Source organism: Sarcophilus harrisii, chromosome 4, assembly GCF_902635505.1.
Source record: "Sarcophilus harrisii chromosome 4, mSarHar1.11, whole genome shotgun sequence".
NCBI lineage: Eukaryota > Metazoa > Chordata > Mammalia > Dasyuromorphia > Dasyuridae > Sarcophilus > Sarcophilus harrisii.
This window is the reverse complement of record NC_045429.1, coordinates 318,122,024-318,138,423: the sequence shown is the minus strand read 5'-3', so window position 1 is coordinate 318,138,423 and position 16,400 is coordinate 318,122,024. Positions and strand designations below refer to the sequence as shown.

At 39.1% G+C, this 16,400-nt stretch overlaps 1 protein-coding gene across 2 annotated transcripts in view; it reads left to right on the top strand.

Moving 5' to 3' along the window:
• Positions 1–16,400, top strand: part of SDK2 (sidekick cell adhesion molecule 2) — a 436,057-nt gene that overhangs the window by 364,309 nt on the left and 55,348 nt on the right. The window contains exons 31-36 of one of the 2 annotated variants that reach the window (XM_023502570.2): positions 369–472; positions 1,149–1,219; positions 6,039–6,174; positions 9,922–9,978; positions 12,144–12,245; positions 12,493–12,608. In XM_023502570.2, the coding sequence (XP_023358338.1) occupies positions 369–472; positions 1,149–1,219; positions 6,039–6,174; positions 9,922–9,978; positions 12,144–12,245; positions 12,493–12,608 (586 nt within the window). The remainder of the gene's footprint in view (positions 1–368; positions 473–1,148; positions 1,220–6,038; positions 6,175–9,921; positions 9,979–12,143; positions 12,246–12,492; positions 12,609–16,400) is intronic. The other variant, XM_031965742.1, reaches the window with a different exon arrangement.

Sequence of the window (16,400 nt, the reverse complement as noted above, 5' to 3'; positions counted from 1 at the left end):
AATAATAAATGTAATAGTAAATAAAATAGTATAAATATGAATAGTGGTACTAAATATAAAAAGTTATATTAAAATTATAAATCGTAATGTTAAAATAAATATTGCTACACCACCATGTATAATACATTAGATAGCTACCTATCTTACCTTCTTGTAGCACTGGATGTTGACCAAAGCAAAATTGACCAAATTCTTTCCAGGATTTAGTTTTCCAATTTGTAATTTGGGAATGAGAATCCATGTCCTTTCTCATCAGCTCAAGATGGGCAAATGAGCACGAAAAGGTCAGAGGCTACAGACAAGGGTCTTGTTGGAACTTGGGCTACTATTCATTCATTTAATTAAATTATCTCTTTATTTTATCTCAGGCTCAAGCCCTTCACTTCCTACAAATTCCGAGTCAAATCAACCAACGACATCGGGGACAGTGAATACAGTGAAGAATCAGAATCCCTTACCACGCTACAGGCTGGTCAGTGATCCTTTTTCCTCCCCACCCTGTGACATAATCTTAAGTTGACCATTTCCTGGTCCTACAAGGGGGAAGCAGCCATACTCCATCTCTCTTAGCCCTTAAGGTGGGAGAAGGTGCAGTATAGTCTTTGGTTGGAGCTCCAGAAGAGTGGAGAGACTTAATGTAGTGACAGGCTTGGGGATGCAAAGAGGGGAGAAAGTCCAATATTACCGGCTTAAATGATAATAAGTGGTAACTATCAGGTTGTATAGCCACCACACTAGTCTCTGGTTCAAGTATTTACTCTATTCTCATATCCTAAAGAAACCCAGAGTGAGAAACCCAAAGTAATCTCTGAATATGGATGTGCTTAGAACATCATCTCAGAAACTGCCATGGACCTAAAGAACAAGGCAAAGGGAACCAGACACCTAATCCCATGAGGTTTCAGCTATATTAAAGCCCTTAGACCTGTTGTCCATTGTCCTTGGAGTCCCTAGGAGACCTTTCTTCCTCTTTCCCCTCTCCCCAAAGAAATCAGGTCAACCTCATTTTCTACCAGCTAGGGGGTGATTCTTCTCAACACCATGAAGCTCAAAGTATCATTGGTCAGCCAACATGAAGAAATTATAAAGTTCATCTCAGGACTTGAAAGGAGGCTCTGAGCATTTTCTTTCTCTCTCTCTCTCTCCAGCTCCTGAAGAAGCTCCCACCATCCTCTCTGTTACCCCTCACACCACCACTTCGGTGCTGATCTCCTGGCAGGTAGCAAGGGTCTGGAAGATTGGGGAGGAATGAGGTGGCCATCTCCTAAAGACAGGGGGATATGCTCTATGCTGAGATTCAAACCTCAGCAAAATCTTAAAGAATGTACCTAATACTTCCTTTAGATAGTAAAGGAAAAGGCACCAAGGGGTGGGGAGAGAGTAGTTTCTTCTAAAGCACATATACAAGGACCGTGCTGATACAGCAGGGACTCATCCAAGTCTTCCCAAATATATTCTATCAGCAAGTGAAGAGATTCCCTGCAATAAAACTTAGAAACAGATATGTGGCTTATTTTATATATACTTTCCTTCCTAGTTTTGTGCTTGAAGCCTTTTTTTTAGGTTCTTTCCTTCCAAGGAAATCAGCAATCTTCCTTCAATTCTCCACCAAGTCACATACTTAAATACTTCCTCAAATGAAGCAGCTTAACCCTATCTAAACCTCTGGAGAATAAGAGGTTTGGGGGCAGAGTGCCAGATTCCTATCAGTGACCTTCTGAGCCCTTCCTTGCCCTTTCCTCCTATCCTCCAACTCCTGACACTGACCCTCAGTGTCCAAGGAATAGTGCTATATATTATCCCAGGCTTATAGAATCCTAGATTTAATCAGCCCTCCTTTTCTGCAGATAGAAGCCTGGATCAATTAATGAATTAAAAAAAGGTATTTAATTAAGCACTTACTATGTGTTAAGCACTAAGAATACCCCAAACAATTGAGATCTCTTGTTCTCAAAGAGCTGTCTTTCTAATTGGAGGAGGCATATATAAAGAAAGTCTGTGATCAACAATGACAGGTCTTCTCAGCAACACAATGATTCAAGACAAATACAAAGAACTCATGATAGAAAATGCTATCCACATCCAGATAAAGAACTGATGGACTCTGAATGCAGTTCGAAGCATACTTTTTTCACTTACTTTTTTTGTTTTTTCCCTTGTGGTTTGTTTCTTCTTTCACAATTGTGATTAATATGGAAATATGTTCTATGTGATCAAACATATATAGCAGATATCAAATTGCTTGCCATTTTTGGAATGGGGAGGGGAGAGTGGAAGGGAGAAAAAAATGAAACTCAAACGCTTGTAAAAATGAATGCTAAAGGGACAGCTAGATGGCACAATGGATAGAGCACTGGCCCTGAAGTCAGAAGGACCTGAATTCAAATCCAGCCTCAGACACTTAATACTTCTTAGCTGTGTGACCCTGGGGAAGTCACTTAACCCCAATTGCCTCAGGGGAAAAAAATGAATGCTAAAAATTTTCTTTACATATATAAAATTGAAGTGGGGGGGAATAATTTAAAAAATAAAAAGGGGGGAATCTGACTATAAGGCAAACAGAAAGGTCCTGAAATCCTAAGGCTGCAGAATTAGTTAAGATGGCAGTTCTAGAAGTCTGCAAGGTGTGAAGACAGAGCAGGTAGTAAGCTTCTCATCTCATCAGAAGGAATAGAGTTGTTGGTTTTCATCTCATGGAAATCTCTGTGAATAGTCAGACAGCATGGGAAAAAGAGGAGAAAAAGTAGAGAGGAAGTCTTTGTTGTTGGCAACAATCTTTCCTGTCACCTGGAATCCTGCGAAAGTTCTGGGATGGCCTGGGACAGAGGAAGAACATGGAAGGGAACAATAAAGTGGGAGGGGTGTGAATTTTTCCTTTCAGCCAACTATTCTGATTGGGCTCTGGGACAGACCCTGGTCAAAAGGAGAGAAAGGAAGAAAGAAAAGGGGATGCTAGTTTTCACTGCTCTGGGACTGATAATGGGGAGAGAACTAAAGGCAAAAGAGGCAACTTGCCCTCCAGTGGTGAGGATTCTTCCCTTAAGCAACTATCCCAGCTATGGAAAGTGTTCCCACTCTGACCCTAGCCCAAGGCAGATAGCAGCTAGTCTAAATTTTATGAGTTTTTATGATATCTGAGAGCTCTTTGAATAAAAATGCCTTTCCTCCAGTGCTGCAACTTAAAACCAGAACAGTAGGATAGCAGAGAGCATGAACACCCCACCAGCAGGCTGAGAGGCAATTAAAGGGCTAATTAAAGCAAGAACCATTGTAGCAGGTTTCATAAATTTGGTATCATTTTTCTTAACGTATCTCCCTAAGCCTTTCCACTATCCTAGCCTAGACATAAAATCCCTGTGGATCGAGCTGTAAGCAAAGAAAAGGAAGACAAAGAGAATGTGTGTGTGTGTGTGTGTGTATGTGTGTATGTGTGTGTGTGTGTGTATGTTCATCAGCTCTTGAAGATTCAGGGAACTGTCTGTCACAGCCTCCCAGAAACTCCAAGGAGAGTTGGGCCATTGAGTTTAGAATGAGGGATCAACAGTTGTAAGGGAGATGGCACCAAGCGTGAAAGAAAGGCAGTAGCATCTATTAAAAAGAATTGGGTTTCTGGATCCATTACTAGCTTGCTCTATCTTTCTCTAAGCCTAAGCATCTCCCATTGTTAAATGGGAAATAATTAATAATAATAATAATAATAATTCTTGACCCTCTCTTCCTCACAGGGATCTTAGGAAGAAAGGGTAATAGATATAAAAAGATGGGAACTGAACCTATGATTTCATCAGTATGGGAGTGAGAGGGTAGGAAGGGCTCCTAAATAAGGAAACTCCTTCTCCCAGTGCAAGTCAGTACCTTCTTCTCAACTTGTAGACACACTAGCTAGGTGGTACGGTGGATAGGGCTAGACTTAGAGTCAGGAAAACCTGAGTTCAAGTCTTGCCTCAGATACTACCATATGACCATGAGCAAGTCACTTAAAAAAACCTGTCTGCCTCAGTTTCCTCATTTGTAAAATGAAGATAATATTACCTGCCTCCCAAGGTTATAAGGACAAAACAAAATAATATTTGTAAAGTGCTTTTAAACCTTGAAGCTTTATTTGTTATTATAGATGGTTATTATCTTTGTTATGTAAATTCTATTTTATATTATATAAATACTTATTAAGCAGTTAACTGACTTATACAAGGTCATACAAAACCAGTATGTCACAAAGACTCAAACCCCAATCTTTGTGGCTCTGAAGCTTGCAATATGTCAGAAGCCTTTCCTCTACCTCCAACATCATGCTGCCTCTTTTTGTGAGAGTTTTTGTTGTTGTTGTTTTGGGGATTAGGATTGTTTGTTTTTAGCACAGTGCCTAACTCATAGTAAGCATTTAATAAATACTTATTGACTTGACTTTTAAAAACTGTATTATTTTTATTTTCTTAGAGCAGATAAATCCACTGTTAAAACATTATAACAGAAGGGAACTGTATACCATAGTTCAAATTTATAAGGCATTTTACTGTTTATAGCCTTTCATGGCATTCTTTAAAACTCAACTCAAATCCCATTTGCTATAGGATGTCATTTCTGGTTTCCATCCCTACCTATCCCTCCCCAGCTGCTATAACTTTCCCTTTAACATTGCCTCCCTTTACATAGAATATTTCCTATATACTTAGCTGACTGTATGTTGTGTCTCTCATTAGAATGAAAATTTCTTGAAGGCAGGGGCTTTTTTTTTTTCTTGGTTTCTCCAATGCTTATTGTAGGTCCTGGCACATAATAAGTGTTTAAGAAATGCATGTTGACTAAGTGACTTTCATTCCAGCAACTCTAAGTAAATAGTATAAGGGTAATGTTGCCCGTTTTGCAGATGAGGAATCTAAGTTTCAGAGGGGTGGTTATCTAAAGTCAAAAAACTAATAAGTATTAACATCAAAACTCAAAACCAAGTCTTCTTTCAAATGCAGTGTTCCTTCCAATTTCTCTCTTTCCCCCATTCCAGGACTTCCATCCCAACAACAGATAACTGTCATCCTTTAAAAAAAAAAAAAATCAATTGGGGTTAAGTAACTTGTCCGGGATCACACAGCAAGTAACTCTCTGAGGTCAGATTTGAACTCCTGATTACAGGGCCAGTGCCCTATCCTCTACACTATCTAGTTGCCCCAGTTGTCACCTTTCAAGAAAAGAGGGTTAAAGTGGATCCAACTTACACTGTCTTATACCAATGGAGATAGCCAATTATTTAATTTTTACCCTCAGAATTTTGTTTTGTTAGTTGCCTAGACTTAAGAAAATGAGGGGAGGAAATGTTTATAATGCAGGTGGTGTCTGTCTTGCTTGAGAACTTCCTCCTCCCGCCACCACCCAGTTGTTAAATATTTACCAGCACACCCAGTGGGTATAAAAGACATATTTTGAAAGAACAAACAAATAATAGAGAAGGGTATGCTATAAGTATATATCAGGAACTAGGCATTTATTAAGAACTTACTATGCTCTGGGGGTGCCAAGAAAGGCAAAAACAGTCTTTACACCAAGGAGCTCTCACCTTCTAATGGGAGAGACAACATGAAAATGACTATGTGCACACAAGAGATAGACAGGGTATTTTGGAGGTAATTTCAGAAGGGAGCTATTAGCATTAAGGGAAAAGGACTTCTTATACAAAGTAGGGTTTTTGTTGAAACATGAAGGAAGCCAAAAGGCAGAGATAACAAGGAAGGGAATTCTAGGCATGAGGGACAATCAAAGAAAATACATAGTTGAGAGTTGTGTGATGAAACTCAAGGAAGGTAGTGCCCCAAGATTACAGAGTACCTAGAGGGAAATAAAATAAGAATGATAAGGTAGGAAGGGAACAGGTTATGAAAGTCTTTAAAAGCCAAACCAGATTTAATGTTTGAACCTGCAGGTAATAGGGAGCTACTAGAGATTATGGTGAGGGGAAGGTAAGACAGACTTGTGCTTAGGAAGGTAAAATCTCATTTTACATGTGTATGATTTGGAATATCTCTCCCTTGGGTCCCCTCCATCTCCAGCCACCAGCTGAAGATAAAATCAATGGGATACTGCTGGGCTTCCGGATCCGTTATCGAGAGCTGCTCTATGAAGGGTTGCGGGGCTTCACCATGAGAAACATCAATAATCCCAGTACCAAATGGGCTGAGCTCACCTGTGAGTACAGAGGCTTAGGAAAGGGGGGAAGTGGGGATTTGGGATGGAGGAGAGAAGGGAGGAGGGAAGAAGGGAAGAGGTGTGAGGAGATGCCCATCCAAACCCGGCAAGACTCCAGTGGTGTCTGACATCCTATCCTCAAGCTCTGTCTCATCCCTGCATTGCCTGGTCTGTAGAAGGCAACCCTTCAGCCATCTGATAGCCTTGAAATCCTTTTTTCCTCTCTCCTATCATTCAGTAGTTTCAGACCCTTCTTTGCTCCATCCACTCTCATGCTCTTGTTCAGGGTCAGTAACACCAGGATATCCTTCTTGTTTATTGTGTGTTCTTGCAATTAAAACCAGCCTATTCATGTGCATCTCTCTCCCCAGTTTGGCTCTTTACATTTGGGGGAAAAGTCTTAAAGCAGATAAAGTATCCTAGAAAGTCAGCAAAATTCAGTCTATCAGATAAGTTGGATCTTAAAAGAATGGTAACGATAGTAAGAAGCCCTGTCACCATGTTTAAACATCATTCTCTATCTTTACAAAGTCCGACTTCGCTTTTCTGACTGACACCCAGTAAATAGGGGCATCTCTCTCTCTCTTTTTCTCTCTCTCTCTCTCACACACACACACACACACACACACGCACGCACACACACACGTAACTTAATACTTGAAGAATCAATCAACAAGAGACTACTAAGTGGCTCAGTGGATATAGTGCCAAGCCTGGAATCAAGAAGATCCATGTTCTTGAATTTAAATCCAGCCTCAGAAACTTACTAGCTGTGTGATCCTGCACAAGTTATTCACTCTGCCTCAATTTCCTCATCTATAAAATGAGCTGGAAAAGGAAATGGCAAGCCACTCCAGCATCTTTGTCAGGAAAGCCCCAAATAGTAGGTATCACAAAGAGTCAAACACTACTGAAAACAACTGGAGCAAAAAAAATCAATTAAGAAACATTAAATGCATATATAAGTACTATATATCAAGTACTATGCTAGGCACTGGGGATAGATAGAAAGGCAAAGAATGAAATAATCTCTACTCTCAAGGAACTGAAATTCTAACAAATCTGTCACCTCATTGATGTGAGTATCACCTCCATCAAGATCGATTGCAACCACTCTACAACTTCATAGGAGACCTCCAACAGTCCTATAGCCAAAGTATTTATCACCCTGCATCCAAACTAGTAATGAGCATCTCTGAACTTAGCTAGGCTAGTCCTCAAATGGTAGGAGTACATCAACAGACTCCCCCCTCAAATCCCTTCTGATTTGGTAGGATGTGCCAGAGCTTACATAACCTTTGTAAATTCAGGGTTGCCTCCATACCACAAGGAGAGATTAAAGGAGAAATGCAAGGGGAGAATAGATATAATTAGATGACACAGAGAGAGACAGAAAGCAAACATACCGACAAAGAAAGAGAGACAGTCATACAGACACAGAGAGATCTACACAGAGAAGAATGATCATTAGCAATCAATATACAGATATAGAAAAATAATTAGAGATTATGTAGATAATTTGAGATACATCATCAAAAAAAGATAACTAGACAGAGATACAGGTATAAAACAAATAGATAATTAGACAGGCATATATATATGTATAGAAAGATAATAGATAAAAGAGATAATTAGATATATAGAAAAATAATTAGAGATGATAGAGATAATCAAAGGTATAAAAAACAATTAAAGATGTTAGAGATAAGCATAGATGATTAGACAAAGACAGATTAGAAACAGATAATTAGGAATAGATATAGTGATAGATAATCGACATAGAAAGATATAAACTATTAGATGAATATAAAGATAATTAGTCAGAGATGACAGATAAAGAATTCAAAAGCAATAGACACAGATATAGAAAAATAATTAGAAATAATATAATTAGCATAGATAATCAAAGCTAGAAAGATAACTGGAGAGACATACAGATAGATAATAGACATAGACAATTAGACAAATATATAAAGATAGAGATGATAGATAAAATAGAGATAGGTAGACAGAAAAATAATTACTCAGAGATGTTGGATTGAGATAGATATAGATAATTAGACAAAATAGTTAATTAGGGACAGATAATTAGAGACAGAAATAGATTGATATATAATAGACCTGGAAATAAATTTTAGATATATATAGAGATGATCATAAATTAGCAAAAAAAGATATAGAAATGTAAAGATATATAAAGCTATTTAGCCAGAGATGATAAATAGATAGATAGATATAAAGATGAATGGATGAATAGATATAGTAGGCCCTTTATAATGAGGAGTAATATAGCTCACATTTATATTACACTTTAACATTTGCAGAGGACTTTACATACACATTTGATTCTCACAATAATCCTATGGAGTGGGTTCTATTATTATAACAGGACAGAATTGGGCAACCTTGTATAGGAAATAACTGGGTTCAAATCCTGCCTTAGACATTGACTAATTGTGTTGTGTTGGGCAAGTCATTAAATCTGTTTATGACTTAGCCAATTCCCTAAGACTTACCTATTGTAATCATGGAGGGCACTGGGAAAGGGAACTTCCCTATACTTATGAAATCCCAGACCCTGTGCTTATTTGCTTCAGGAAGCAGATTGCTTCTGTGTTAAAAGAAGATTGCAATAATTTTGTTGTATACCTGTTTATTACACTACAGCTAGGTAGCACAGTGGATAGAGCACCAGCCATGAAGTAAGGAGGATCTGAGTTCACATCTGGCTTTAGACACTTAATACTTCCTAGTTGTGTGATCTTGGGCAAGTCACTTTACCCCAATTGCCTCAGCAAAAACAAACAAACGAGAGAGAGAGAGAGAGAGAGAGAGAGAGAGAGAGAGAGAGAGAGAGAGAGATTCAATTAATAGGGGGCTATAACCTCAGAATAAGCAAAAGGGAATCATCATAAGGATTTTTCTAAGTGTTCATATATGACTTAGCCAAAAAGTAATGAATGCAATTTCACAAACCATACAAAAAAAATCTCATTTTTATAATCATATCATATACATGCATTATAAATGTTCACAATATAGGTATACGCATATGTGTATTCTCTTTCCCAAAATCCTATACCCACCCCTGCCTTTTTTCCTAGTTATCTAAAACCACATAATGTCCATGTAGCCTGCTGATTGCAATCTTAGACCCCTGAGAGTTGATACTTCCACTTCCTTGATTCTATCTGTAAAACACACAGAGATCCATGAGAAAAGGTTGAGATAGAATCTGAATAGTTTTAGAGTCGGAAGAATCCAGCTATCATATTCATTTAGTCCTGACCTGTGTGAGAACCCTCAGAGCTTGTCTGATTAGCCAGAGTTGGACACTCTATCTTGATCCCAACATAGTGAGATCATTTTGGTCCTTTTTGAGAATGAAAGACAATAATCAATCAACTTAGTTGTGATATGAGGCAAATCATCTGAGACTTAAATTAGGGGGTATTTGAGGATCCTCTGGGCCCAGAATCTTAACCCTGTGATAAGTGCTTTCATCATAGCTTTCTCCTCACTTGCCACTCATTCTGGCTGCTGATCTGGTGTCTACCTGCTCATTCCTCTCTCACTTCCACTAAAATCTTTAACTTCCCTTAGCAGCTGTCTTTCTCCCATTTCCCCATACTAGTGTCAAAACCATTGGTTTCTCTCTGTAAAATGTTTGATGTGCGTGTGTGTGCTAACCTCCATGTACTCTATCCTTTCTGCCCCTCCTCCCTGCCTCCCCACACCTGCCAACAGCTATGTATGCTGTGCGGAACCTGAGCCGACCCAGCCTCACACAATATGAACTGGACAGTAAGTCTCCTTGTTTCTTCATCTGACCTCTAAATTAACAGCCCCCTTTCCCCAGTGGGTGTTCTTCTATTATTGGGCAAGGGCTAGGGCTTCTGAAACAAGATGTCCACTGTTCAAATTGATTCCTGACTTGGAGAAAGAATATAGAGTAGAAACAGCTTTCTTTTGATGGAGACATGAGAGTATATAGGTGCAAAATGTTGCATACATTCAGATGAAATCACTATGTCTGATGGTTTTTCCCTGATAGAGAGGGAGGATTCATTATGGGGATATGAAGTATGTCCAAAAACAACTGTAGAAAAAACCAAAGGCATGACATGTTATGGGGGGATGGATATTGCTAGGACTTAAAAGTGTTAACCTATTGCAGAGAAATGGAGCTAAGGAAGAAGCCACCAGAATGCTACAGCTAGCAAACCATACCCCAGCTTATTTCTATCACCACACACAACCATGCCTTTTCCCAACAAAAAGAAAAAACAGCAACTTCAAACCCATTGAATATTTGTTTTATCATGGATATTCTCCTCTAGTCCTCCCTACCAAGTGTGAACTAAAATATATATATATATATTTATATATATGCACCTACATATGTGTATATGTGCATATGCATACATACACACACATACTATCCACTAGTAAGATAGGAGGAGAGAGATCAATGAGACTGGAGGCTGGGAATTCTGTATACTATATGCTGTATCATACATAGAAACCCACACTGAGCAAGGGACTTGCAAAGTCTTGAGCTGCTTTTAAGAATATTATTTTTCAAAAGGACTCTCTGACTTCTCTGGTGCAAATCTCACGTATTGGCCTTGGAAAGACTCCTTAGAGCAAAGTTTCTCATAATTTTTGTGTGACCTGAATCTCTTTGGTCATCTGGTGAAGTCTATGGACCTCTCCTCAGAATAATGCCTTTTTCAATAATTGAAGGAAATGCTAACTTTTAATTAGAGATTAGGGAAAAAAAGATGTCTTTTTCCCCTCCTAAAATCTATCCACAGTCCCCTTGAGGGTTCAAGGGACCAAGGTTAAGACCTTCTGCCTTATGATTTGCTCATTCTGTATCACATCAGAGTCCAGAAATTCTCCCTACCTCTCCAAGCTACTCTTCCCACTTTCTAATGGGAAAACTAGCAGTGACTTCTGAAGGCAAAAAGTGACAAGAACCTGAAGGGAAAATTTAGAGGGGATGGTCTCTAGTTTCAGGCAAATTTTCATTCTTCCTTTGAGATCTGCCTTTATTTATTGTTGTTGTTGTTGTTATTGTCCTTTAAAAAAAGTGTTACGGTTAGGACCTGTTCACATTTTCTATCTAGGAAACCTGTCCAACAATGTATATACGCAACAATGCACAAAGAGTAAGGGGAAAAGATTGAGATTCAAATTTTGGCAGCTCTGTAGGAGGGGGATATAAGGAGCTAGTTGGGCAGGGGTATGGAGAAAAAAAAGAGTTTTGAAAGCTAATTGTTAAATTTTCAGAGTGAGCATTTATACATTGAAAATTGGCAAAGGAGCAGCTAGATGGCACAGTGAATAGAGTACTGGCCAGTCAGAGGGACCTGAATTCAAATGTGACCTCAGACACTTAACATTTCCTAGCTGTGTATCCCTGAGCAAGTCACTTAACCCCAATTGCCTAAGAGAAAGAAAGAAAGAAAATTGGCAAACACCACAAATCAGGGTTGTTTTATTGTTTCATTTATTGCCAAGGCTTAAGGAAATGATGGAGAAAATGTTAAAATGCAGATTAAATTTTAAAATGTGTCATGTGTATACTTCTTCCCCACCCCTGCTCAGTTGTTGAACATTTATCAGCATGTTGGGGAAGAATTTGACCTTTTAGAGTAGATGCTGTAGTGGAATAATAAAAGCAGTAGTAGTAGGATGCAAAGCAAAAGTGTTTCCAGAGAGAGGGAAGGCAGTTGCATGAAATAGAAATGGACCCCTCCCCACCACCCATTGCTGCTTTCACCCTTTAACTTGTTCTCTCAGAGCACAGAACAACAGGCCGGCCCCTTTCTCATCTCTACCCAAGCCGAACCCCTTCCCTGAATGACCAGAGCATGCACCCCCTCACTCCTGCCCCCTGCATACACCCTCACCTTCACAGTAACTTCTCTGTGTCCTCTTCCCACTCCCCTCCTCCCCACCAGATCTAAGTAAGCACAAACGCTATGAGATCCGGATGAGTGTCTACAATGCTGTTGGGGAGGGACCATCCAGTTCACCCCAGGAAGTGTTCGTTGGAGAGGCAGGTGAGTAAAGTGATACATTTCTCCCCTTCACACCTGTTCCTCCTAGCATCTACCACTGCACACATTTCCATGCCAGATTGCCCTTGGTCCTCTCTCCCAGCCACCTTTTAAGGCCACTGGAAAAGATATAGCAGTATGGGGACCCTATTCGCCTGGGCTGCCCTTCCACCTGCTCTAACACACACACACACACACACACACACACACACACACAATCAGCCTTATTTTTTTCCTCTTCTTCTTCTAGTGCCTACTGCTCCGCCACAAAATGTAGCTGTCCATGGTGCCACAGCCACACAGCTAGATGTGACATGGGAACCCCCTCCACTGGAGGCACAGAATGGTGACATCCAAGGCTATAAGGTACATATAACATTCTTCAACAGAGTACAGGAAACCAAACAAGGAAAGAAAGGCCCTAGCAATCTATAGAACGACCAGCAGGGCTTTAGCTGTGAAAATCTTTTCAGTGTTTTCTATCCCAGATTGGGGGGATGGACACCCCACACCTCTACCCCCCAGTGTACAATGTAGTTTCTAGATGAGCTTTGCTAAAGGTGAAATAATTTGTCTAGGTTTGCATAAAGTGGCTTGGTGAATAGACAATATCAGTTTTGAAGTCAGGAAGTATCATCTTCCTGAGTTCAAATTTGATCTCAGAAACTTATTAGCTGTGTGACCCATGGCAAGTCACTTTACTCTGTACCCGAGTTTCCTCATCTGTAAAATGAGGTGGACAAGAAAACTGCAGGTATTCCTATATATGTGTGTATATGTGTATGTATATGTATGTATTTATATATGTATATAATGTGTATAATCAATTTAGTATCTCTGCCAAGAAAATCCCACAAGGGGTCATAAAGAATCAGATGTGACTATTGAACAACATACTAGCCATAAGAGGTAGAACCAGGAGGAGTGCTGTCTTAAAATATTTGAAGGGAAAAAAGAATATTTGAAAGGCTGTCGTATAGAAGATGAATTAACCCAATTCTTACACAGAGAGTAGAGTTGAGGAAGCAGTCACATACTTTACCTCTCTCTCAACCAATTCTTGGGACCTTTCACTTCTACACACCACCCCTAGCTCCATTCTTGGTCTATCTGTCCCCAACCTGAGCTGCTACATTGTTTTCTTATCCCTCTTTATAAGCCTTCATCCAGTTCCTTCCTCCATTCAAATCTTCCTCCAATGTCTCATCATAGTATGAAGCTCAAAGCTCTAAAGAGCTTAAAGAAAGAAGGGTATAAAAGATCCAACTATAAAAATTCTCCTCTAAAACCTGCTTAAGAAGCAATCATCCAAGATTTGCTTGAAGACGTCAGTGAAAGGGAAACTTACAACAGGCCATTCAGTTTGAGGAAAGTTCTCATTGTTAGGAAGTTTCTCCTAAGTCTATCTTTCTGTAGATTCTACTTGTTGCTCAAAATTCTGCCCTCTAAGGCCAAGTAGACTCAGATTAACTTGTCTTCTGTTTCAAATATTTTAACTCAGTTCTCAGTTTTTACACCTATAAAATAAAGCAATGTGCTCTAGTGAAAAGGTCACCAGATGATTTCAAATCCCAGCTCCAGCATTTACTAGCTGTGTAATTTTGGGCAAATGACTTCCCTGAGTCTTGGTTTCCTCATCTGTAAAATGAGGAAATTGGACCAGTTGACCTCTGAGGTTCCTTCCCGTTCTAAATCTAGACTTCTAATATCTTATGACCTCCTTCTCACTCCCCTACCTTCTCTCTAACCTACAACCAACTAGTTTTCTCCCCATAATCCTAGTTACAGCTATGAGGAAAGCGGAGAGGTATGGACTTATTCTTCCTAGGCTTTAGCTGACTCTCTTCATAATAAGGGGAGCCCCACTTCAAAAAAGAGTTTTCAAAACTGGGACAAAGGAAAAAAAAAACATTGGAGAGGAAGCGTAACATTATGGGAAGAGCAATGGCTTTGAGTCAGAAGATTTGGGATCAAATTCCAGCTTCACCACTTACCAGATAAGTGATTTGGGATACATCATGTCCTTTCTTTAATCTCAGCTTCCTTTTCTATAAAACAGAGGGGGCAGTGTTGTGCTAAATAATTTCTAAGTTCTCTTCCAACTCTAAATTCTATGATTCTGTGTTCCCAAAGGCCTTAAGTGAGGTTTCTATGAATAGTTTGGGACTCTTCAGAGATGTTATTTGGCTAAAAATGATAATAATTAGGGTAATGACACAGACCAAAATCCATTACAGCAAATTCCAGTTCATATCTTGTACTGAAAATAATCATTTCCTAGAGGAGATATAGATATATATGTACATGTATATGTATATATGCATGTAGAGTATATATACATATAATATGTATGTTGTATGCATGTATATTGTATGTATTTGTATAAATATGTGCCTGTATACGTGTGTTTATACATGTGCAAATTTCAGCTTCTTCACCTGTAAAATGGAGATAATAATTTTATACTACCTATTTCACATGGTTGTGGTGGGTAATGTACTTTTCAGGTCTTTGTTCACTTAAAACCCTGGAGAAGCCGAGCATGAAAGCCTGTGTTTGCAATCTTTTCTCCTGGAAATAGCTGAGGAAATTCTGAGTTACAGTAAGCATAAAGACAATCAGAGTAGCCAGACTAATCTGATTAACTCCCAAGGAATAAAGGGGTGGAATGAGTGGCAAGGAGGTTGCTGCCAAAGGAGAGATCAACCATTCTAAATCAGAAATTAAGCAGGCAGAGCTTCCATGCTAATCATTAGAAGATTTGGGCCCATGAACAACCTGGGTGGGACAGGGGGAATACCAAGTCTTTAAAAAAAATCACTATAGAAATGTGAAGTATTGCCTTTTAACTACACAAAAAAGTAGGGCAAAGAATATTGACACCATTTTAAAGATAAGGAAGCTAAAAGCGTCTTTCCCAAAGCCCAGAGATTCAAAAGGCCATGCTTCTCCCTTCCCCTAGAGCTGTAAATATGTAATTTTTTCTCCTGAACAAAAATAGCTGAGGGAAAAGGAAAGCGAGAAGACACAAGAATCAGAGGTATGCAGATCTAGAGTTGGAAAAGACTTTTTTAAATTGCAATTAATTAGAAAAGATTGGAATTAATTAGGAAAAAAATTAGAACCCAAGCTTTTGATTCCTATAATTTTATTCCCTCTCCCCTATACTGGCATTTTTAGAAATAGCCCCAAGTACTGAAGCAGTTGTGTCAAATTCCTGATTGCTTTCTTCATTCTTAGACCTCTGGACAAAGGAAATGGGCCAAGCCACTGGATTAGGTTGCCTGTTTGTAATAGACTCATTTACCACTGCTAGCATCCAGCCTCAATTCCTAAGGTACCTTTAATTGGGTGGAGACTAGAGCCAGTTCTGGGATTTCTTGCCCTCCAGAGGTTTGAGGAAGGCATCTGGCCAAGAGAGCCATAAGGACATATCTCACCATGAGAAGTATCACCCTGGAACACTTGGCAGTGGCAGCTGGGAAAAACAAACATTGTGCCTATAGCATATGTCACCCATGCATTGGAGTGAAAAAGAGGCAAAAAACAGTTGGGCAGCCACCAGGCTGGCAATGTGTTAAAGAATGGAAATTTCACAGGCAAACATTAAGACTTAAACTTCCATATGCACACATATACATCCCATATACCCAAACAAGGTTTTTTTTAAAGTCCTACTATGAATCTAACTCTGTTCTAGGCTCTGTGGGGAATATAAAGAAAGGGAATAAGCACTTATATAGCACTATGTGCCAGTCACTAAGCTAAGTACTATTTATAAACATCTCATTTAATCCTCACAACAACTCTGCAAGAGAGGTGCTATTTTTATCATATCCATTTTACAGATGAGGAAATTGAGACAATTGTTAAGAGATTTGGCTCAGAGTCATACAACTGGTGTCTGAGGTTAAATTTCAACTCAGATTTCCCTAACTTCAATCCTAGCACTCTATCTCCTGAACCCCCAATTGACTTAAGAAATAAATGATGTGGGCCCAACTCATATATATGAAACAGCTAAAATGTATAATATAAATCAATATAAAACCAAGTACAGTACAAATTATTAGTTTAATAAGAAGTCCCTCAAATATACACTTATCTGTGGATAATTATTTGCATATGATAGACACAGGATCATATACACATGTATGT